At 47.7% G+C, this 23,948-nt stretch overlaps 1 protein-coding gene across 1 annotated transcript in view; it reads left to right on the top strand.

Moving 5' to 3' along the window:
* CNKSR1 (connector enhancer of kinase suppressor of Ras 1) overlaps nt 1-20,931 on the top strand; it is a 28,944-nt gene extending 8,013 nt beyond the window's left edge. Inside the window, exons 7-23 of the mRNA XM_044435285.1 lie at nt 2,296-2,337; nt 2,795-2,914; nt 4,737-4,796; nt 5,351-5,419; nt 5,944-6,072; nt 6,975-7,060; nt 9,693-9,826; nt 11,357-11,538; nt 12,241-12,271; nt 12,896-13,068; nt 13,922-13,995; nt 14,560-14,631; nt 15,089-15,162; nt 16,223-16,287; nt 16,768-16,906; nt 18,120-18,301; nt 20,082-20,931. Coding sequence (XP_044291220.1) covers nt 2,296-2,337; nt 2,795-2,914; nt 4,737-4,796; nt 5,351-5,419; nt 5,944-6,072; nt 6,975-7,060; nt 9,693-9,826; nt 11,357-11,538; nt 12,241-12,271; nt 12,896-13,068; nt 13,922-13,995; nt 14,560-14,631; nt 15,089-15,162; nt 16,223-16,287; nt 16,768-16,906; nt 18,120-18,301; nt 20,082-20,288 — 1,839 coding nt within the window. The 3' untranslated portion in view covers nt 20,289-20,931. The remainder of the gene's footprint in view (nt 1-2,295; nt 2,338-2,794; nt 2,915-4,736; nt 4,797-5,350; nt 5,420-5,943; nt 6,073-6,974; nt 7,061-9,692; nt 9,827-11,356; nt 11,539-12,240; nt 12,272-12,895; nt 13,069-13,921; nt 13,996-14,559; nt 14,632-15,088; nt 15,163-16,222; nt 16,288-16,767; nt 16,907-18,119; nt 18,302-20,081) is intronic.
* The last annotated feature ends 3,017 nt before the right edge of the window (nt 20,932-23,948 follow it).

The raw sequence follows: 23,948 nt of genomic DNA, 5'->3' as shown, positions 1-23,948 counted from the left end.
CGGAGCGGAGAAGGCTCCTTGGCTGCAGGGAGCCCAGCTTCCTGGGCTCAGTGTTGGCTGACAGCGGATGCCCGAGCAGCCTCTGAACTTGAATGAACTGAGAGGAATGGCAGCTGACCAGAGTGAGTAGGCGGAGAAAGGACAAGAAGAGGGAGGTAAACAAACTGGAAGGGGCGAGTGAGCGAGTTGTCTCTGATAGGAATAATCCCGTGAGTCACGCTTTGGGATCGGGGTCAGGGCTGGATGGATGGGCTTGGGCAATCCCCTGTTCGGTGGGATGTACCCCCACTGACCAAGGCGAAACCAATCTGCTAAAGAGAGAGTCTCTTCAGAATAATACTGACAGGTAGGAGGGTTGAAAAACGCTTCTGCGGGGTGTATGGGGCGGGGGTGTATGTGTGTGAGTGTTTCTCTGTTGGAATCCCTGGAATGAGCAGGAGGGACTTGATGCTAAATGCCCTGTTGGAAAAGCACATCAGTTCCAGGAGAGAGAGAACATGGGAAACGGAATCAGGAATAAGAGCCCTTTAAGGAAAAACTGAGGATCTTTAAGAGAAGAAATGGCTGAAAGTAAGATGGTGTGTGTATAAAAGTGGGACAAGGAAGGGCTAAAGGAATCTGGTTCTTGACCTGCACCAGCTTGCTTCAGTGTCGTGCCCTTCTGATGTCTGGACCTACAGTTGCCCTGCATCTCCCAGGCAGCTCTCTGGACGGGCCTGGGCTGAGCAAGGCTGAGCCGTGCACAGTGCATACAGCTGGGACGGGTGTCCTATGACAAACCAGTTCGCACTTTTAAAACCTGTTAATACTGCTATGAACTGGAGGCATGATGATTAGTTGTCTGGGTGTTCCTTTGTTTTTGTAGTGCATGTCTGCTTGGATAACAATCATTTCTAAATGGGCATCTGTGCATGTAAGTTAGCCGGTGTGATTTTCATATTGTCCCTTTTCCTCACATCTTGTGTTTGTTTGTGAGTTTCCTCTTTTCTGGTAACTCCTAAGTGGCCACCCTTCTCTGCAGTATTGCACAGGGTTGTTTTTCCTTCCCCCGCAATCCCAGATCTTGACTTTGTTTCTTACCTGTGCATTGGAATTCCTGCCAAACTGGATAACTGCTTTTCCTGAAGCTTTCAGCTCAGAGGGAGGGCAGGGACTGCTGGAGCAGGAAAAGACCTGCCAAAATTTGCCTGTCTGTCTGTCTGTCTGTCTGTCTTTTAAAATAAACGAGTTCTCAAGGTTCTCCTTCTATTCTGCCTTTTTCAACCTGATGCTTACCACGTGTGCTGGACAGTATACAGCTTCATCACCCCCAACCAGCACAACTGTGCTGGTTGAGGATGATAGGGCTTGTAGTCAACACAACAGATTGGAGAAGGCTGCTTTCATTGTTCTGCAGTGCTGGACGATTTCATATCCCCAAACTGTCCCAATTTACAGGGAAGGGGGGAGTCTATTCTTGGTACTCATCTCTGATGCTTCAAACATCTGAAGAGCACCATAATGGGAAAGGCTTCCATACATGAAAGAGGCTCTAAGGAGACCGAAAGAAAGATACTAAGCTGGAACAGGCAAATATTAACATGAAAAAGAAGGGTGAGGATGTGCCGTGCTCCTCTTCCTGAGATTAAACCCATCCCTCTTGACTTCAGAAAGGGGGCTAAAACTTTGGAGAAGATCCTAACGTCATGACCTTTCAGCATTCTCAGTTGGGGCATGATTGAAGCGACTTAGGGTGGCAATTTTTAAAATTTGATTTTATTTGAAGGGTTTTTATCCAGCTCTTCAGCTGAAAAGTAGCTTATATAAGCTTGAGGAAAAATAAGGTGTTCCTTGCACAGAGCTATTGTATTTCAATGTATTTTATTGTGTTGTAAGCCGCCCCGAGGCTTCGGCAAGGGGCGGCATAGAAATGTAATCATCATCATCATCATCATCATCATCATCATCATCTAAGAGGCATGTCACAAAAGGAAAACGCAATGAAGAGGGAAGAGGGAAAACAAGCAAACACAGGCATCTGTTTGAATGTTTGTTGCTGGGGGAAAGCAGCTTGCACAGGGCAAAACAGCAAGTTATGCAAAAAGAGAAGGTTAAATTGGCAGAAAATCCATCCTACACAAGTGCAGATGAGCTCCTTGCTCTGGTTGCTGGTGAAGTCAGGAAGGTAACCAGCCGCTTAGCCTGATAAATGATTGCTAAATCATTATAACTCTGTCCCTAACTGTCTCTGGGCCAGTTTGATGGATCCTGCAATGGCCTCACTTGCAATGGCTTTCTCTGTGTTCTTTCTGGCAGGACTGCCCTGCGTTCGAGAGGGAGGATCGGATTTTGTGGATCGTAAGTACTGTGCTCTATGGATCCAGTGCAGGAGGGGAGGCACCCCAGGTGGGATCTTGACTGGGCTGCTGTCTACCTGTCTTTTCTTTTTGTCCAATGTTCCTTTCATCCCAATTTGGGCAATCTGGAGCCCGTAAGCCCTTTTCAGACAGCCACGTGGATCTGTCCCTTTGCTGGCTCCTGGCTGTCAGGAGCCCTTGGGCCACATGACTGCCTTCTCACTGCCCTGGTCCCCAGTGGCTTGCACTGTTCCTCCCCATCCCTCCACTGCAGCCCCTTACCTGGGAAAAGATGGGGCAGACCCATAATGTGCCTCCTGGCCTGTTCAGCAAATACCTACCAATCAGAGGGGAGGGAAGTGACTGGGAGCATCTTGTGCCCCCGTTTGCACTTCTCTCTCCCTGATGGTGCATGGCCCAATTTTAAAGGCAGCGCTTCCCCTCTTGGCATCCCGCAGGGACGACGCATCTCAGGCATCTGTGAGCAGATTCTGACTTCCAGCCCGGCTCATCTCCTCGATCAAACTGCCCTCTTGGAGGCGGTGGAGCTGGTCCCAGCGGGGCCAGAAGACACCCTGGTGAGCCTGTGCTCTCCTTTTTGGCTGGGGCAGAGGGGAATGAACTGGGTTGCCCTTGCTAGCGGCCTGGACGGGCCACCTGCAGAAGGGCACATGACGGTGGGCTGCAGGTTGCTCCCTGTGTACTCACCCTTCCAGGTAAATATTCACCAGGGCTGGCTCTGCACTCGGCATGAGTTACACTGCCTGATTCACTGGCATTTCATGTGGTCCGCACCCAAACTGTCCTCCTCGTGCCCAGTTTTATCATGGCTCAATTGTTTAGAAGCTGGGCTTTCCGTGTGCAGGTGTGCAACAGAGAGTGCTAAACTCGCGGCCCTGTGCTGAGGCCAGCAGGAGTGGCTTCCCTGCTTCGCGGAGAAAGGCAGTGAGAAACTGGGGCCTTGACTAAATAGCAGCAATGCTGCAGAGATCCTTCGCCCGCTTTCCTGGCTCCTGTGCCCCTCCCGCCCCTCCTCTGGCTTCGGAAAGCATAAAGTTGGCAGTGTCTTTGCAAGCTTGCAGATGCATGTTTACTCATCTTCAGGGGCATTTGCTGTTGCGAAAGTCAGCACAGGAATGGGGCCACACTTGCTTTTCGGGATCGCTTTTGAGGGGAATGGGGGTACGAACACCTCTGGCTTCACCCTATGGGAGGTGGGAGGTCTGTGGCAGCACCATAGCCCATCCATCCACCCCCTTTCCTCCTCTATGATTTTTTTGAGGGGGGAGAAGCACTGCCCATGGTTTTCCTTTTTTATTTCTTTAAACATGCACGCACTGATGTTCACTCATTTACACCTGGGGAAAAACCCCCTTTTTTAAAAGAGTCACATTCTCTGCACAGGTCACCTTTCAGACTCCTCCTGCTTCTCCCAAAATCATGATTTCAACACAGTGCTATTGAAAACATTGAAATTATTCACTAGTTTCAATTATTCATTGAAATTATTCACTTGTGTGTGCCCTCAAAATGATAAAAGCCTTTTGCAGAAATACGATGTTCCCAGATTAATGGAAGGGGCTGTAATTTAGATCTGCCCAGGTGGTAACCTTACAGGTCGCTGAACCAGTGGTATGCCAGTACATTGTGAAGTGAGGACACTCATCCTGACAGCCCCTGGAGGAGTCCACAACTGCAGACACCAAGTCATATTGACAAACTGGTTCTAGGAGCAGTTCTTTTGTGGAGCCAGTGCAGCTTAACTGGACAGTGCCCATTCAGCTCCTGTGCAAGACCAGGCTGCCCCCAGTACCCTGCACTGCAACAAGGAACAATGCCTTCTTGGAGAAATCATTTCTCTGGCCCCCGGTTGCTGTGGAGACTGCAGCTGAGCACCGAAGGAACGGGGAAATGTGAGGGAAATGGCCCATGCCAGCAGCATCCCCTGCTAATTAAAAAGTGCTGGTACTGCGTTCCAGCAAGCTCTGGTTCAGCCACAGCGCTGTGCTCAGCATAAAAACAGCACCGAAGTGGTGCATGGCAGAAAACCTGCAATAGTGCAAACACAGAATAAAAGCAACTGCACGATGAACAAAGGCAGGACATGTACCTGGGCCACACTTCAGGGAAAGCTTGAGTGAAGAGGTATGCCACCTGGATTTTGAAATGGTGCCTGCCAAATATTAATGGAGGGAATTTGGCAGGCCAGGAACTCGGACCCAAAACCCTCTGTTGCCACTAGCCATGCGGTGGACCTCTGTGACGTGCTGCGCTGCCTGGAGTCCCTCTCCAAGGTTTGCGGCGACCAGGCGGTGATTTAGGGAGCCAAACGTCCCTTGAGTAACCTCTGGCCTCACCACTTGCTTTGATGACCGTCTCTCCTAAATCTTCTCTCTTCAGGGCATTGAAATTAAGTCCTCGCCCTCTTGTCTTCACTTCATCTCAGGAACAGCTCCAGAAGTGAGTATGTTGAGAGGCAGAGACGACCGTGTGATTGTTTATGGGGGCTGTTTGTGGCTCTGGTCCTTCCCCTCAGACCCATCCCCTAGCAAAGAAGGTATAATTAACTGGGGTTTCAAAATAGGACCCCTCTCTCCTTGATGACTTCATGGCTCTGCAATGAGCCTGCGAAACGTGAGATGGCCCATCTCAGGGGCGAGGGCTCATCTTCCTTCATTAAGCGAGGCTGGAAGGAAGGCGTTGCTCACCCCTGACGCAGCCTGTGCGTCATGCCAAGCTTGGCCAGGGCTCCCCCTGCGCCGCACTCAGCCCGCTAGCTCCTTCGCTCCCTGGCATTCTTCACTGAACTGGAATTACCCAAAAGGTCAGAGCCTTAAGTTAATGCTTAATCCCCTCTGCAGCAACCTTGCAATCTTGACTTTCACTGTCCAGAAAGCTTCTTACTTGGATTTTATGATCAGGGAGTGCGTCCATGTGGCTTCCTTCTCCTCCAAACAAGGGCAATCTTGGCCCTAACCTTGCCTGTGGCTCTTTGCTTTCCTTTTCTGTTCCAGTCCCCGGTTGAACGCTACAGCAAGGTCCTCCCAGGAGACGAGATAGTGCAGGTCAATGACCAAGTGGTGGTAAGTGTGGGCTTCTTCCTTGCTTGACTGGAAGACTGGACTCCATGGGCAGGATTAACCAGGATGCTGAGTTTGCTATAGCAAAGGCCCTGGCTGAGTTTGGCAGATCTCATCTAGTAACTGATTGATTTAGGGCACAGTCCTATGCATGTTTTGACAGGAAAAAGTCCTGAAACAGCCACTTTTCCCCAGCCAACCACCATGGAAAGTTTTTTTTTATTGTTGATAGTATTTTTAGCTATCTTATTTTGTATCGGATACTGCCACTGTGGAGTTTTTAATTGTTTTAACTGTTTTGTTGTTTTAATCTTTGTAAATTATCATGAGATTCTTGGAATAAATGATGGTATAGAAGAGCCATAAATCAATAAATGCTACTGAAGCCACTAGCAGGCAGGTCTTTCATAAATAGTAAAACAACCCACAGGAAGTTGTGTTAAAACAACCTGTGAAATTGTAAAACAAATAATGCCAGTGTTTGTTTGAGCTACTTTTAACAGCAAGGCAATCTGTCGATCGTGCAGGTAGGCTGGACCCGGATGAATCTGGTGAAGAAGCTACTCGAGACGGCAAGTGGAGTGACTCTGGTGTTGAAGAAACTCCCGCTTGTTTTTTCAGGGTCCCCCGGTTCCCCTGGATCATCTCTGCAGCAGGTAAGCAAGTGCAGAACAACCCAGAACATACATCTGGAGGGGTCTTGAGCACTTCATCTTTCCACCCTTGCAAAGACGTTGGGGGGCAAATCTCAGATTCTTTGGCAAGGAGGATGGTTGCGCTTTGAGACGGGGCCACGAGAAGTCAGCTATTCTGTGTGACCACTGCTTGCCAGAGCTGCACGGTCATCAGGAGCTGCTGGGAACGTTGTGCCCAAGGCAGTAGACTCTTGAACAGCAGGTGGGCGCTCCTCTACCTCTGGCCTTGGAGTGGCTCCGCTCACCAGCTTGGCCATTGGATGTTTCTGGGCAGGAAGGGCTTCCTGTTCCAGTTGGGCCTTATTGGCCTTGAGGCCGGCCAGCCATGAGGCAGAGTGTGGCAGTGGCCTCAGGCAGCAATTTTGCAGCAACAGTGTGCCCGCCGTCTGTGTTGTGGCACCACAATGTAGAATTATCTCCCTGCAGTGAATGAGGACAGTTTCCACTCCTGGTTTAAGGCATGTTGTCTGCCTGGACATTTTCCTGCCAGTGGCACTCAATCGTAGAGGCCAAGATATTTTACCTGTTTATTGTATTAATCAGTTGAGTTTTTTAAATTTTACTTTGCCATTTAATGTATTGTGTGCACCTCTTTGGGATCTTTCTGAGATCTGGGTAAAACTGAAAAGCAGTCTACAAATAAATCTTCTTCATGAAATGACATAAATACAAACAGTAGTTGCTCCAGAAACTCCTTAAGCATCCCGCATTTCCAAATAAAGGCTGTGACTAATAGCACTACCTGGAGTTTCATTCTGACTCAACGGAAAGCAGAGGACCTCCCCTCAACGGTGTGCATGAGCACTAGAGAAGCATTGCCTTGTCCCTGTGACGGATGCTGAACTTCCCTGCCTGCTCCACAGGCCCCGGACCAATTTCCGGATGCTTTGGAGTCCCTGAGCCCGAGGAGTGATGAATTTGCAACACATTCTGCATCACCATCTTCCAGGTTAGAACTTTCTCTTTGGCCGTTTTCATTGTTTTCAGGGCCAGGGTTGGGGAGATGTTGGGTTGCTATAGAGGCTTCTACAACCTAGTGCCCTCCAGATGTGCTAGATTACAATCCCCAGATTGATGGCCTTGCTAGCTGGGGATGATGTGAGTTGTAGTCCAACATAGTTGGAGGGTATAGGGCTGGAGAAGCTGTATGATATTATGGGGAATTTTATATTCCTGCTCTCAATATGCTGAGAGGAATGGTTTGCTCTGTGCTAGGGAAAGGTTCCGTCAAGGAATTGGGCTTGATTTGGGTGGGGCTGACCTGGTTCCAGATGCCAAGTTGCCCATCAACACAGTGCTAATGGCACTGTATTCACTGGCGTGTGTTCCAACAATGCCGAATGCTTTTTTGGAATACCATGGCGGTATTCCTAGATTAACGGAAGGGGCTGTAGGAAGACCAGTTGAAGCATAATGTTTTATCAGACACTTTTGTGAAGAAAAAAATCAGCATGTGACTTTGTTTGCGCAAATGTTTGTTGATGCCAGGCCCACTCCATCGTCCCAGTATAAATGCAGGATATTATCCTACCCTGTATAACAACAGTGGGATACATTTAGCCTTGCACCACTTAGTTTCCCACTAGAAACCCCATGATCCACCACTGGATGTTTTTAATTTCTTGAATAAATGACGAGTGCATACTTGACATTTCCAAAGCAGTTAAGGGCTGCGCTCTGGAAAAGACCTTTGCATTTTCCTCTACTGGTTGGGATTTTTTTATTTATTAGTAATCTATTTTTCGATTTATATCCTGCCTTTTTCCTACAAAGGGCTCAAGGCAGCTTACATCATACTCCTCCTCCATCTTATCCCCACAACAACAACCCTGTGAGGTAGGTTGGGCTGAGAGTCTGTGACTGGCCCACAGTCACCCAGTTGGCTCCATGGCCGAGCGGGGACTCGAACCCAGATCACCGGAGTCCCATGCTCTTAACCACTGCACCACACTGGCTCTCATTGCCCTGGTGGCCCCTCCAGAGTCCCCTGCGTGGTGACTCACTGACTGAGACCAGATGCACCAGAGCCCCACTTCCTGGCTGGACGTGTCCAGGCGCTGGCAGGATCCCAGGAAAGGCTGCTGGGAAGGCGCGGCCCCTTTCCTCCCTGCTCTGAAAGTGGAAAGACGTGCACAGGGGACTCACAACACATAGCAGTGTTTCGGAGGAGCAGTGCGGACTTTCCTCAGAAAATAGGATACACAGAGGAGTAAGCTTTAACAGCAGAATGTCCCAGATGCTAATGGCAATGTCCAAGACTGAGTGCAGCAGCCACTGAACCGGGGGCAGGGGGCGGTCTGAGAGAGGTGGCCACTAGCTCGGCATTGGGCTCGGGCCCCAGCTCTCCACTGGCCAGCTTGGCAAGGGTTGGAGTTGCCGCCCTTCAGGTGTTTTGCTCTGCAAGTGGGCCCCTCCTGGCCACTTTGCTCCTCCTGAGCTCCTCTGCATGCTTGCTTGAAGGGCAGGTGGCCACTCCGGGTTAGGGGTGTGTCACCACAAGGAGGGCAGTGATGCCATGACAGCTGCATGTGCAAAGCTGCCCATCTCACCACCAGGTTGGGGATTGTGTCCAGGGCCATGTGCCTGCCTGCTCGGTCTGCTGCCCAGGTGCCAAATGTTGCCCGCCAACTGTGCCGATGGTTCCTTCGAACAGGGAACTGGGCAGGGCAGCCCTTCAAGGAGTGGACAGTGAAACTGGATCAACTGCCCCCATATTGGAGGCCGTAAGAGGCAAGGCGGAAGGCCAGGAGCCTCTGGCCAGCTGAGCCCTCCGTGCAGCGCATGGGCCTGGCAAGCGCCGCCTGGCAGCTGCCATTGCTGGCCCAGGAGGCTTGGCTTGGGAGTTAAGCAAAATGTGCGGTGCGTGTGTGTGTGTGGGGGGGGGGTGATGATGTCACGCTCCACTCAGGCTTCCAGTGAGAGCGAAACTTCAAAGGGCTCTGTTGGAACTTGCCCAGAAAAGGAGATGCTCCCGGACTCAATGAGCGGATGGAGTGTCTCTGCAGAAGTGGGTGACTTTCCCCATTCCGTTGCTCAAGCAGAAGCCTGGCCTGGCTTAAACCCCCGCCCCCAAAGCACATATTTCTACATGTTTCCATCCTCTTGCCAAGTAGCAAGCAAAATCCTAGTACTTGCCAGGATTCACTTACTTTCTGGTAAGGAAATGGGCTCTTTGAGCAGATGCAACAAGCTTCTCCCCCCTCCCTATTTTGTTACCGCTTGCAAGAAGCAAAGTCTGGAGAAAGGGCAAGTGCAGAGCGGCTCTGGTGAGAGAATGCTTCCGGGGAGGCATGGCCGAGTGTGAGCTCAAGCGCGGTGGGTGGGTGGGTGGGTGAGGAAGGGTGCTGGTCCGAGGATGAGCAGGAAGAGAGCCGAGAGCCCCAGTGCTGTCTCTGGGACCCCTGTGTTCAGGTGTTTTGTGGTCTAAGCAGCGTTGGCTGGAAGTGCGCTCGTAGCCCTGGGGTGCTTCTCAACATCTGGCAAGTGTCCTTCTGATAAACATGCAGCAGCTGTGAGAGCCAGCCAGCCAGCCAGCCAGCCAGCCAAAGGTCGTGTTCTGTTCCCCATCCCTGTCCTCCCAGCATGACTTCTGAGCTAACGGGGGGCCAGGATTTGGTGTCCGATTTCCCTGCTGATGAAGAGGAGCAGCGAAGAAGAGATTCACGGCATTCTGCTGGCAGCACCTGTGAGCTTGCAGAGCACCGTTTTGGAGCAGGTAAGACGTTGGAAAGTTGCATGTCTGGTGCAGTGTTGAATTTGGAAGTGCAGTTCCCACAGCCGCACTGCAGGAGGAGAGTCCAAACATTCAGGAGCGGTATTGACCCCTACCCAAAAACCGCTTGTAGCCATCTTCCTCTTCCCCAGCTTTTTGGAAAGCTGGTCCCATTCAGATCAATCCAAATACTTTGTATAAAACAGGAGCAGCGTGTTGTTGCTGGAAAAAGGCCTCTCCCTCTGGCTACAGGAAGGACTGTGGTCAATCTCACAGGAAACGGAAATTTGAGCCGGGCGGCTGCTGATGTCAGCATCGCTGCTCCGTTAAAAGTGCCCTTGTGAGTCCCGGTGCTGCCACACCCCTTGTCAGTTGGAGAGCTTCACAGCTGACGCGACACACTGGGCTTTTAAAAATGTAATTTTGTGTGTGATTTGTTATACCTATATCCTGCCTTTTCCCTTCTTCCGAGAAACTCAAGGCAGCTCACAGTCTTTTTCTTCTCCATTTTATCCTCACAGCAGACTTGTGAGCTGGGTAAGGCTCAGAATCAGCCTCTGGCCCAGAAGCAAGTGCTGCGCATCGGGGCTGAGTGGGGACAGGGGATCTGGATCTCCAGAATCTCAGCCCAGCTCTCTCACCACTACTCTGCCCTGGCTCTCATTTTATTACATGCTTACCTCTTTGCTCCCAAGAGCTTAACATATTTTCCCTCCCCATCTAGCCTCACAACGATCCTGTGAGGTAGGGTTAAGATGAGAGAGAATGACTGGCTCAAGTTTAATCTGTGACCTCTGACACGGAGGGGATATTTGAACCTGGATCTCTGTGGTCCTCAGACCACTCTGCCACATTCTGGCTGTCTCCTTACTCACTCGTTGCTCCAGCTTAGGCAAGACTTGGAGGAATATTGGGCACCTTTTCCCTGAAACTTGTGTAAACCATCCTGTCTCATCTGCTAACTTTCATGTTCATTGGTAGTGCACTCAGAAATGCATAGGTATACAATGCCCCTCTCACTGCTTTCTGGCCCATCCTGAAATCTCGTACATTGCAGAGACTGGCTATGCTTGGATGTCAAGATAAATCATGCTTTCTCATGATGTAAATCAGTCCAGCATCATTCCATGCTCATGTGCACCATTCCCCACAACTACAACCGAAGTTCAGTTTCCAGTTTCAATTAATCACAATTTAGCATTATGCTTCAATCCTAAACCATGGTTAATTGTATCTATGGTTTCTTACACAAGTCAGTTTTATAAACCATGGTTTGAAGTTGGTTTGTTTCTCAGCCAACTTGGCTTTTTTTCGTTCATTGCGAATGGAAGCAAATGCTTTCCCTCCCAGAGCACATGAGCTTGGGTAGAGGGATGGCGAGGCTCATTACCATCATGAGGAGCAGTGATCTAGCAGGGCCTCTGACTATGGCCACATCTCTAAACACATTCACACAGTCTGGGGATCCTGCTAGTGCAAATTACTTACTGAGATTAAATGAGTGGTTACTTTGCTTCTGTCTGATTCTCCTAGGGGCTGAAACTATGCCTGAAGGGCAGGGCCTTGAAGCAGATTCTGAGGAGCACAAGTCCCCAGATGCTGCAACTCCTACCCAACCCAGTATGTTGGAGCTCGGACAACAGGGCTCCTCAAGCCCAGGGAATGGATTTGTCCGGGGAAGCAGGGGTCTGGGTTCTTCAGACTCTTCCAAAGAGGTGAATGTTTGTTTATATGTTTCTTTTTATCAGAAGTGCTGAATTTCTTTCAGTCTAAGGTCAGAATTCAATTTTGGGAGCCACATTCTAATAGTGGGTGGGGACTACAGCAAAAGGGGTGGGGCCAAAATAGCAAAATAGCAGCCTATTTTAGCCTAAATAAGGAAGGCATTTCAAGCTTTTGCAATGGGAGTGGGGGAACTGCACAAAGGACAGGAGACCATCACACCATCCAAGGGTGGGACTTGGGAAGGGGATGTGACATTCTGGGGAACTAGAAGGCTAGATTTGGCCATGGATTTGATGAATCTCCATCCCACTGCCATCCCATTATATCTCCAGTCCTAAAAAAAGGCGCTTGGCACAGTTTCCAAAAGCATCAGGAAAAGCATCCATTGAGCCAACAAGTTAATTTAGCAGGAGCAGTGCCAAATAAGTATCTAAAACTTTTTTAAAAAGTCTTGGAAGGTAGACAGAAATATTGAATCAGGCATACTCTATAAAGGGCTTGCTTGATGGAGAGGGAATGCTGGCTGGGGGCTGTATGTGGGGAGTGAGTGGGGGGAAAGGAAAACTGCAGGGGAGGGTTTGCAGGGGGCCTCCTGGGAGAGCATGGCTGACTCACCACAGTGCAATAGTCATTGTAGGCCCTGCTCGTACATTTATGGCAATTTGTTTTTCTCCCTTTTTTTATCCTTTCAGGGTAGCGTTGACTATCGGCGAAAGCAAAAAGGTGAGTGGAGTCCGTTCATACCTGGCAAGGAGGTAAGTCTGAAGATTTTGCATGCAATCCTGTGCATTTTTAGAGAAAGACAGGTCCCACAATTCCCAGCATTCCCCAGCCAGCACTGCTGGGAATTGTGGGACTTTTCCCTCTCTAAACATGCATCGTATTACAACTTTTGTCTCTGTTAAAGCCGTATACAGTAGAGAAGCTGCTTACACATCATAAAAAAGAACAAAAAGAAAAAAAATATTGTTAAAAGTACAATTGATTAATTTCAATTGTATGTTTAATATTGTATATTTGTATTTTAAATTTTAAAAGGACATGGATTTCTGCAACACTTGCAAACACAAAATGGGTGAGGAGGGAAGAGAATGTAGCATCTGAAGTCCTGAATGGGGAGGAATTCAACACTGTGGATCCCACATGCCTCATTCTATTGTGTGTGTCAACCTCACTGTGGGTTGTGCTTGGCATGTCTACACATTCCTCTCAAAGTCAGCAAGAATGTAACCAAGCCAAGCCAAAGCAGTGCTTGTGTGTTGCGGGGCTATTGTCAGCTTGTCTTGCACTGAATTGTGATGTGCGTGCCGAGTGATTCCCTCCCTGCTCACTTTTGCTTGTGAAAAGGAATGTCTACCAGGCTAAGCCGACGGCGCATCTCCTGCCAAGAACTGGGCCAGGTGGACTGCGACGGCTGGCTCCTGAAGAAGAAAGACCATGTGGGCTTCATGGCCCAGAAATGGAAGCGGTTCTGGTTTGTGCTGAAAGGACAGACCCTCTACTGGTACAGCAACCCCAATGTGAGTGCATCCTCGGTGTGAAAGATTGTCTGCTGTCCGTAAAGTTGTTGTTAGCAGCAAAGTCGCATCCGACCCATCGCGAACCCACGGACAACATTCCTCCAGTCTCTCCTGTCCTCCACCATCCCTCGGAGTCCGCCCAAGCTCGCACCCACTGCCCCAGTCCTTCCATCTAGCCACCGCACCCTTGCTGTCCCCTTCTCCTCCTGCCGTCAATTGTTCCCAGCATGGTGCATAAAGTTACGGTACAGCAAAGCTTAAGATTGGTAGGGTGGTTTTGTTGCAGCAGAGTAAATCTAAGCATTGGCACTTCAAAGAGATTCCTCATGGCACCCTTCTGCAACCTGGTGCCCTTGGGATGTGTTAGACTATAACCTGCACATTCCTCAATTGGCAACATGCATCATTAAAAGAGAGAGAGAGATAACAGAAATGGACACGGATTTGTGTGTGCTGACATGTGTGCATAGCGGCAGATTTAGAAATAACTGCTATCTTTTAAATAGGGAGACATTTCCCTGTACTGGGAAGTGCTTTCCCAGTGTGACATGTTGGACAACTTCAAGGCCTGGCTGCTCTCCCTTCGTACAGCTTTTTATTTTCAAAGTGGACTTGAACTGGGCAGCATTTCAGATGGAGGACTGTCCCCTGTACAGCAGGACACAAGGTCACCCTGCAATAGGTTCACAGCTGCATGCTGTTCATAATAAAACTTGGTTTTTTTGCTTCTGGCTGCGCAAATCTGTGGAACATTCCAGAACTTGTCTATACAAGCAACTGCAAGTTGAACTGCCTTGTGCAGGAAAAGATCCTCTACTTTTTGTTCTGTTCTGTTTCCCCTCCCCACTTGCAGGACGAGAAGGCTGTGGGGCTAATCAACGTGTCAGCTTATAGGCTGGAAAGCACCCGAGAACAGAAAAAGAAATAGTGAGTACTTGTGGCCTTTGGTGGGTCGCTCTGGCCGAGACCTTCGCTGGCCCCTCCCAGGAAGAAATAAGTGTCTGGAGCCCATTTAAGGCCTGAACATGAGCACGGCATAGTCCAGCATTTTGAATGTACTTTTATTTCTACTGCCCACCCCCTGCCCTCTGTGTCTTTCTGAGGCAGTATTCAAGGCGGCTTGCCACAGCTGTGATTTCCCGTTTAAAAACTTATAACAAAGAGAATATATGAGAGGCAGGCAGCGCATGTGAAGGCACGCAAACACCGACCACTTGAAAAGGCAGTGGGTATTATGTCTCACATCCTTTGGTCATTAGTTTCACATTCATTCTCACAAGAATTCTAGGCCTCTTCCTTGCACCCAGAGTGGAGTTATTTGCCTGTGTGTACCTTGATGAAGTTAATTATTTTATTTATTTATTTTGAAGCCATGGTGTGCAATACAGTTTTGTTGTTGGGTATGGGAGGACCTTGCAGCAGCAACGAAGCAGGAGATAAGCCAGTAGTTCCTTTCATCATCATCATCAACATCTTTCTCTTCTGCTTCAGCGTTTTTCAGCTCACACATGAGAAGTACAAGCCCTTCATCTTTGCAACAGAAACTCTGGCTGACCTGAGCATGTGAGTAAGCACCAAGGACAGGTTTGAGCAAGCTGACTCTGTCCCAGCCCACCTGCCTGACACCAGGAGGGAACCCTGTGTCTCCCACAAGTGACTCCCAAGACTTCGCTGGCTGTTTCTTGGTTTGATTCATGCCCCATCTTTCTACCAAAAGCAAAGCCTTCTGCGGCACTCAAAGGCAGCATTCAGCAGAAATGCTTCCCTGAAGACCCACATGTAATTGGGGAGGGTCCTGATGTCAGAGGAAGAAAGCCCTATTCCAATTGTGGCCTGGGTTTACCAGACGTTTGGCATTATTGGCAGTCTGAGCCAGCAAATCCCTGAGCAACTGGTTTTCTCCATCAGATCCCGAAAGCACAATTCTGGGGGAAACAAAGTCAGAATGCACCAGGGTGGGCAACATGTGGGTAGCAGTCTGGGAACCAGAGCATCTCAGTCAGTCTGTTTCTCCGTACAGGTGGGTCAGTCGTTTGATTACTTCAATGATGAAATACACTCCAGTTCATCAGAATGTTCCACACAGGCAAGAAGGTGGGTTCTTACCTGAAACCAAACTCATTATAATGTACAGAATTCATGAAGCTATATCCTGAAATAGCAGCAAAGCTTGGAAGAAAGGTAAAAGCAGAAGCAGCAGAATCAGATGTATTAAAAATTAAAACCACCTGCAAATTTTGGAAGTACCTAAAATCTGCTGGCCAGCAAGCAGCCCTGGGGCGGGGGTGGGGGGAGACAGGAACAGGGAGAGGGTACCCCACCACTGGGACATGGACACAGGATAGGCTCATTGGCTGAATTTTTATGACATGCCAAGCCACAAGTGGGGGGGGGGGGGTTAGCTTGCCACCTGAACCACCTTTGCTTCTCAAGGTGGTGCTGGTTACTAGCTTCCCCTGCGGTGGAAATTTCCCTGTGGCTTAGTGAACCCAGATGACACAGGAAGCCATGGTGAAGCCGCAGAAGAGCCTCTTGGTGAAAGCAGCAAAGAACGGCTCAGAAAGTCGCATGCAGCAGCTCTGCCAGCTTTCAGGCAAACTTCCTTCCAAGCTTTCTGTGGAGGTGGCAGGGACTGGATGTGGACTTTCTGCAGGCAGAGCTCCCAGGAGACAGACCGACCACTGAGCAGTCGAACAGTACCCGTCCATCACTTAGCAGCATCCATTCTGCCAGGATGCTAAGCAGAGGTGGAGGAGCAGAGCTGCCCCATCATTTACAGGAAGAGACGGGCACTAACAGTCTGAAGACATGGTGCAACTAGTGGGTTGCTTCCCTCCGTAACTCCTTGCCAATGGCCACTCCCAGGAGAGTGAAGAAAACATTTACATCTGGAACTGGACCTTGTAGGATGCAGTCTAATGCCGCCTTCCCTCCTTGGGGTCCTCCAGATGTATCAAACTGAAGCTCCCATCATCTCTAGCCAGTACAGCTGTTGACCCTGTTGGATGGGGATAATGAGAACTGTTGTCTAACCTCTGAAGGGCGCTAGGCTGTGGAAGGTAATGGAATATTGGCTTCGGACAGGAGGCAACACAGCACTTCCTGTTTTGGGTTTTCCACTCTGACCTTGTGGTTTGTGCTTCATTTCCTGCAGACTGCTACAGTGAAACAGAAGCAGAGGATCCTGAGGATGACTCTCCCAGGCACAGTGCTGATCTGGTGAGGGTCTCTTTGAAAAATGTTTTCATTTTATAGCAAAGACAAGGGGGGCAGGAGGGAGGGGTGCCAGGGTGAGTGGAGGGACACACAGCCTCATTACAGGCAAACAGTTCTTCTGAGCACATGAATACTCAGCTGCATCAGAGAAAAGGCCCAGCTAACCCAGTCTGCCGTTTCCCATAGAAAGCTCCAGATATTGGGCAGTATAGAAATAAGTAAATCAGCCAGATTTATGGGGCCACAGGTTGCTCTGCTGGTTTTGCTGTAACAGACTATGCTGGCTACTCCTCTGTAAATTCTTACACGGGGGAATGTGGTTCTTGGCTGAAAAAGGCCACCTACTCCCTGTTGTAGTGAGATGCCACTGAGTGCACCCAAAGACATGTTGCTAAGCGGAACACCCCATATTATATTTCTTTCTGAGTTAGTCCCCCTATGCTGCTCTTCATGTACCTACAGTAAACTCTTATTTTCTTGCAGCCAAAGCGAAGGGAGTTGGAGAAAGATCTACTATTAACAGGTGCCACTAGGAATAATGACTCCCCAGGTGGGAGCCCCCTGTCTAGCCCCCTCCCCCAACCCAACATGGATGAGAGCACGGCATCTCCCTCTTCAACAGGTAAGCTCTACTTTGACTGCACTTCCAGGTATTAACCTAGATAGAGCCACATGAAGAACGAATTGCAATCCCTCGGCGTTTGACAGTCAGGGAGTCTGAAATCTAAGTTTTTTGAATTGCCATTCCATTTTTGTTGCATGGGATGGATTTTGAAAGTTCAGCTTGGGTCTTCTTTATGTGATTGGCATTCCTGAGCAGGTATGGGTAGAGAAATGAACCAAAGTAGTGGAGTGGAGTAATGCATAAGGTTGAGAGACTGACATGGAGACAAGCCAGGCACGCACCTGAGGGACTTCAGCCTTGAAGCCTTTGTTTTTTTTAGAGCCCCAAGGTCCTCCAACTGGGCTGGAGCCAATGCCTATGAGATGTATGCTGGATTGACCTACACGTATAAATACAGATCTGCCTCTGAATTACAACTGAGCAGAGCTCCTTGGAACTAAATTGAGAAAGAATTAAACAATTGGGAATTGGAAATCCCCGTCGACTTTTTCCTTTGCCCACCCTGTGGCATCCTTCTGATGTAAAATATTAAATGCAAGTTGGAGATCTCTTCCCCGCACCCCCCCCCAAAAAAAACCACCACTCTTTTCTTTCCAGGTCTCCTTCACTCATGCTATTGGCTTGCTAATTTGACTGCAGACCATGGGCCAAACTAGATAAGACACTATTAGCAATTATGTACGTGGTTTTTACAAAGTAAATTGCTGTTTCAGGAAGGCTCCATACATTTGGGACATCGGCATGGGAATCAGGTAGATTTCAGCCTCCTGTTGTGCTCCTGATCACCTCCATCCATCTGTGCTGCTCTTTGAGTGAATAGAACTTTTTTCACTAAATGTAGGCTTGAACTTGATCAGGGGGGGCTGAATACGGAAGCCGGGACTAGTTCTGTGCAAAAGGGCATCCTGCCCATCTGATTTAATGAAGATCCATCCAGATTCCTTACTAGTTGCTTAAACCTTTTGCAAAACAACCTACATGCAGTTTTTTCCTGCTTATACAGGGACTAGAATAACTATTTAAAAAATGAATTTATTTTTAAAGTCGCAACATTCTGCTCTAGTGACCAGATTTTATACTTGAGGGCTATATATAGTTGATGCTGTAGGAACAATTGCAGTCAGCAGATTGCTTGTAGCTCATTTTCCCACTTGGTCCGGAAAGCTCTTCCTGTCCACTTAGCTTGTGGTTTCCCAATTTGTGTCTCAAGATTCTGCAGGAGAAGAACTTGAGTCGCTGTTCAAGTGTCTGAAACTAGGTGGGGTCTCTTTCATTGGGAAGCAGCAGGTGTTCACCCGTGAATACTATCGGAAATCCTTCATCAAGCGCAACAAAAACCCGGAGATCAACGAGAAGGTGCATCTTATCCGGACCCTTCAAAGCACACTTAAGGCAGGTGTTAACTTTGCACTGAGTAGACTTTTGTTTTTGGGAGCCTTCTCCTTTCTTAGCTTCTTGGTTTTCCAAGTCAGAGCAAGGGAGCATGGGATGGACTGGGCCAAGCATCCAACCGTATCACAGCCTTGAGCAGGGCATTTTTTGGCATAGAACGCACCGGAACGGCGTTCCGGCACCTTTTTTTGACGGATTTTTCCAATGGATTTTACGAAGTGACTTTGAATCTTGTGTGCTGCTTGTGTGTTGGCGCTGCTTGTGAGGGTGCTGCTCGACTTGGGATTGGTGTGTGTGGTTGTGCACTGAGTGCTTACTGCCGGCGGCAACCGTTATGTTTATGTGTGTGTAGAGTGACTGCCTACGTGCAAAAGGTAAATAAGTTCTTTATTTCAAAAAAAGTTGGTGAATTGAAAATCTTTTTTACTGTAAAAGTGTGACTCCAAGACATGAGTTCCGGCACCTTTTTTTTTTTTTTTACAAAAAAAAGCTTTTACTTCTTGAGGTACAGAAGTACTTAGAGCAAATGTTGGAATTGATATGATGGTCACTGTTAATTTCCATGCCAGTTTTCTTTGTGCCATAGGGTTCTAATATGTTATGTTAGTCTGACTTAAGCCCCATTCAATTCAGTGGGTCTGCCCATAGGACTATCATTGGATGCAACCTCTAAAATGCAGATGCTCAGGCAAATTTTTCATATATGCCATTTGCTGAATTTTTAATACATGGCATTCTACCTTCCCCCAAAGATGGTGGCGTACATGCTTCTCCCAGCAAGTTTTATGCTCCCAACAATCCAGTGAAGGAGGTTAGGCTGAGACTTTGTGACTGTCTCAAGCTCACCCAGTGGGTTTAAAACGGGGCTCTTCCGATCATAGCACCACACTCTAATCAAAGCATGGGAAGCACGTCTCCCAGATGTTTTGGCCTGCAGTTCTTCTCAGCTTTAGTCACATAGTCAATGGTGCAGAAAGTTAGGAGCTGTAAGGTCCAACCATCTGGAAGGCGAGAAGTTCCCCATTCCTGTTCTAACTGCTATGCAGCTTGTTGGCTCTCAGAGGAAGCCATCTCATTCCATGCTGGATCCTCTCGCTGGATCCTTAGCGGGCTTCAGTGAAGAAGTACAGTCTGTATATAGGTCTATATGTAGAACCAGGGTCAACCCGACAATAGTGTGGAGGTAGATGGCCTGCCTGGGATGGTTAACAGTGGTACACCAAAGCACTGTACTGGCTTCCAATCTGTTCAAAGGGCTAGTATTAATTCTGAAAGTCCTGAATGACTTGGGGCCAGGGTATCTGAGGTATTGACTCCTCCCATCTGTACCTGCACAGACCCTAAGTCCATATTCAGAGGCTCTCCTCTGGTGCCCCAAAACGAGGCAGGGAGCTACTAAGTGCCGGGCCTGTTCGGTGGTGGTACACCCCAGCTGAGGCACACCTGGCACCTACACCATGGCCTTTTGTGAACAGCCCAGGCAGCTTTGGCTACTGAGTAGTGTATAAAGGTAACTAAGTAAATAAATACCACTTTAAGGATGCAGCAGTTTTGTTGATAAGTAGCTTCTTTATCCAATTTTGGGGGATGCCATTTGGACTTTTTGCTCAACACAGAAAATACCTTCAGAAAAATCTGTAGGCAAGGGGCAAGAGAGGTATCTTTCTAAGGAGGCTCAGCTGGAGTCTTGGTGATTCTTGCTATTCTGGGATTGGATGGCCTTTTATGAAAGCAAATATTGCATCAGCATTAAAGACGGAACATTTCCTCCCTTCTCTAGGCAAAAACAGCTGAGCTCCAGCTACTTGATATTATCCTCACAGATTCTGAACTGACATCTGAGAAATTCAGGCACTGGAAGGACTGTCATCAGGAGTTGTACCAAGAAATCCAGGTGTGGTGGGCCAGGAAGCTCAGCCAAGAGAATGGCACAAGAACAGGTGCTGTCTCAGGCATCAAGCCGGAGGAGGCAGCTGCAGCTCCATAAACTCTGTGGGCAGCATATACAGACTGTGGGATTAAAAGGCAGCGGTGCAGTTCACTGATTGTGGATTTACAGAGGCCGTTCTCTTTTGATGGTACCCTGTACTGCTTCACCCGCTTCAGAAAATAGCATGCCAGCCCTGCTGTGTTTGGGCCCAGTTCCCTGGATTCTACCCCACTCTAAACCACAGGCTCCAGAGGTCCCTTCAGCACTGGCTGAATAATGAAGAACCCACTGTCAAACTGGGGGAGAAAGGTGCTTGGTTTGTTTGCATAGTGGGCATTTTTATTATATTTTTATACAGAGACATTCTGACAGTGCAAAAAGAAACCCAAGGAAGCACTCCGCGGTTAATCGCACATTCTAGACGAAAGATTCAAATGTGGCTTGCAACAGCTTCCTTTCCTTTCAGTGCTCTTTGAAAAAAGCAGTACCCCAACACGTTTCAAGTTGAAACTCTTCCTCAGGTGTATTTAAAAACTAAAAAGACATAATAGCAAATCAGAAGTTTTAAAATGTTCTATGACAACAGTTTTTGCTGGGTATGAGGTTTGGTTAACAGAAGCATAATCAACATGTAAACATATGATGTTTACTATTTTTACTAATAAATGGTTACTACAGGTTTTTAAAAATATACTTGCAGATCTGCCAAACACATTACTTTATAGTTGTCTTCAAAATGACAGCTTGGAAATTATCCAGTCACAAAATAAAATGACTGTCAAGCTATAATCAAGAATCTGGAATAACAAAGCGATCCATTTTGACAGTTAAGCTCATTTCAGAGACTCATTATCTACATATCTAGAAATAACGAGTATAATTTAAATAGAAATGATATGCCACCTGGCAGGTGAGCTGTACACCTTTTGTCCAGGTGTTGTTGACAGGCAATTCAGAGACATTCTGTCCACTCTACATTCTCTATTTTTTAACCTTACAGCTCTTCAGAGAACAAAGCTTCTTTATGCAGCCAACTCGTGGCTGCAAATATTTGGGCTTATACGTCGATCCCATGATCACTTAGCACCGATATTCTGGCAAGGGTTGATGGGAGTTGTAGGCAAAACAGCTGGAAGGCTGAAAGCTGCTGCCCTTGTGATTTTATGTTTATTTTGGAAAGAAGCTATTTAAACTTCCCACTCATCAATAATTAGTACATAGACACACTTTTCCTGCCTCCACCCTTCAATGAGTAACTAGGAAGGAATGTTTGCGGTCAAATGCAGCACTGCAATGCCAGAAAAGTGTCTAAGCAGAGCATTTTTTTCTTGGACACTGGACTGGTTCCTGTTTTGAGAATACAGAAGTTATTCAGCACAAAAAACGCTATTTTTTAGGAAGCACTGGAAGGGGAAGTCAGAAAGAATAGCTTTACACCATTGTTGCTACTTATCACTACGGACTTTTGGCAGGCCGTTGGTTCTCACAACAACCGAGGCATTTTATTTAATGCACTCTGGTCCAAGTTTTCTCTTTCAAAGAACACAGCAAATGACTTGCAGAATATTAGCAAGCAATCATAAAAGCAACACATGGAAAGGATCTGTTAAAAGAGCAGTGTCCAACTTCTTTTGGTCTGAAAGCCAAATTCAGTTTTCAAGCAGATCTTTGGGGATGGGGTACAGATCAGATTCACTCGACACGGGTGGAGGTAAAAGGGGCAAGCCCAAATTTCAGTGTACTTTACAATTAATAACCAAGTCTGGATAACTGTGGGAGGTAACCAAGAGAAAGTTCTGTTTTACTTCAGCGTCTTCTGGCAGCAACCAACTGGGTCTTATATCAAAAGACAGACTGAAGCCCTGTGCACACTTACTTCAGAGTAAGCCTACTAAATGCCGTGGGATTATTTCTGAACAATGCACAGCGTTGTGCAAAGCACAGTTGCCTTCCCTTAGCAGTATTGCAAGCAGTGATGTGGTGGAGCCATGAAGGGCTTTGAGTAACAGGGATTCTCCAGCTTCTCCATTCCCGCTGAGCTTCAGTGCAGCCCTCATGGTAACCAACAGTGGAGGTGGGTGGGGAGGAGATGGTGCTTCTCCTGCCATTGCTCATCTCCATGATGCTGGCTAAGGCTACTGGGAGTTAACAGCCCATCAGATGTCTTCAAATAGAAGATTGCCATCTATAAGGAAGGACACTAAACCTGACTTTTCCCAGACTGCTACCTGTTAGTACAACTATTTGGGGAAGAAGTTATCTTGTCACATACTGATAGTGCTCACATGATTGAATCAGAAGACCTGCCAATTCATCTTGCTGTTGCTCCTGTTCCAACCAGTTGCCCCGAAAGACCTTCCATTTCTTAATAACTGATGTTGTAGGGTGCAGGTAGATTCCTTAAGTTGTTGTCATTTTCTCCATGGAAACTGGTGGCCAGGCACACCCCAGCAAAGGCCTCTGTTGCTCCTCCACTCCACCCAAGATACAGGCATGCTCCAGGATGGTACTTGTCCTCAGCTGGAATCTGTGCGTTTCTAATATCAGCCAGGACTCTGTAAGCCATATAGGAAGTTGCACAAAGGTACAAGATGCCAGACAGCAGCAGCAAGAGCCCAGACAGTCCTGCAAGATTGTTGTTGGGCTGTTCAGCCCACCAGCGTGCCCCCACGTGGCTTAGAACATAACTCAGGAAGCCGAGAAGCACCGAGAGGATGGTCAGGGCCCTCACCAGCTGAATGGGCCAGGAGACTGCCAACTCTTCTGCGATAGGTTGGCATATCTTGTCTTGAGTGCTGGTTTCCTCCACACAGCCTTCCCAGAGGCCATCGCTGAAGGAGACATCTTGAGGGAAGCCAGGTCTTCGAGCAAACTCACGCCATTGTGGTGTCACTGTGGCTGCCAGCATCAGGATCCATCCCATTGGTGCAACGACTAATCCAACTGCCATGGCATCAGTCACCATAATCCACTAAAAATGCGGTAAAGGAATCTGAGATGGGAGTGGGGGTGGGGAACAATGCTTCTGCAAAAAAGGAAAAATCCTTCCCTCCTAAACTACAGGAGCACAGCCTAAACCTGCTTCTCCCTGCAATTTGGAACAGATTTCAGAGAACAAGTTGCTGGAGCTGCTTTTTATAGTTGAGTAGCCCCATCACCTTCATACACATGTACATGATTACAAGTAAACTTGGAAAAGGGTTGCCTTCTGAAAGAACAAGTACTGTTACACAAACAAGGCAAACTCACTCCATTTGGTTACATATTAATGCTGACATTCTTTCTATTTCTGGAATCTGTTTGTGGTCAGTCATAATGAAGTTCTTTAATCATTAATAGGCAATTTGTCAGCTCCATAGATAGCTATTTGTCTTGCATATTAATACTTGCACTGGCAACCTAATATAACCTTAAATTTAAAGCAGGTAACATCCATCTGTTGTATTAGAATATTCAACATGCAGAAAGCATTTTGAGTTTCTGTAGGATTGGAAAAATAATTTGAAATACATGTTTTTGAGCTTGAAATTCAGTGGTCTGCAGCCAAGATTTGTTACACCCTGAAAATAAATGTTTAAGACAATATACGTACAATTCAATCACAGGGCAACCAGATATCAGCTAAGCTTCTGAGATAAATGTACAAGGAAGATTTGTGGAACAAGTCAAATATTTAAGAGAAATGGAAACATAGAGTTCCATGGAATCCTGGCATTG

Source organism: Varanus komodoensis, unplaced genomic scaffold (genome assembly GCF_004798865.1).
Source record: "Varanus komodoensis strain SLA01 unplaced genomic scaffold, ASM479886v1 scaffold29_1, whole genome shotgun sequence".
Classification (NCBI taxonomy): Eukaryota; Metazoa; Chordata; class Lepidosauria; order Squamata; family Varanidae; genus Varanus; species Varanus komodoensis.
The sequence above is the reverse complement of the archived record's forward strand: the minus strand, read 5'-3'. Positions and strand labels throughout refer to the sequence as shown.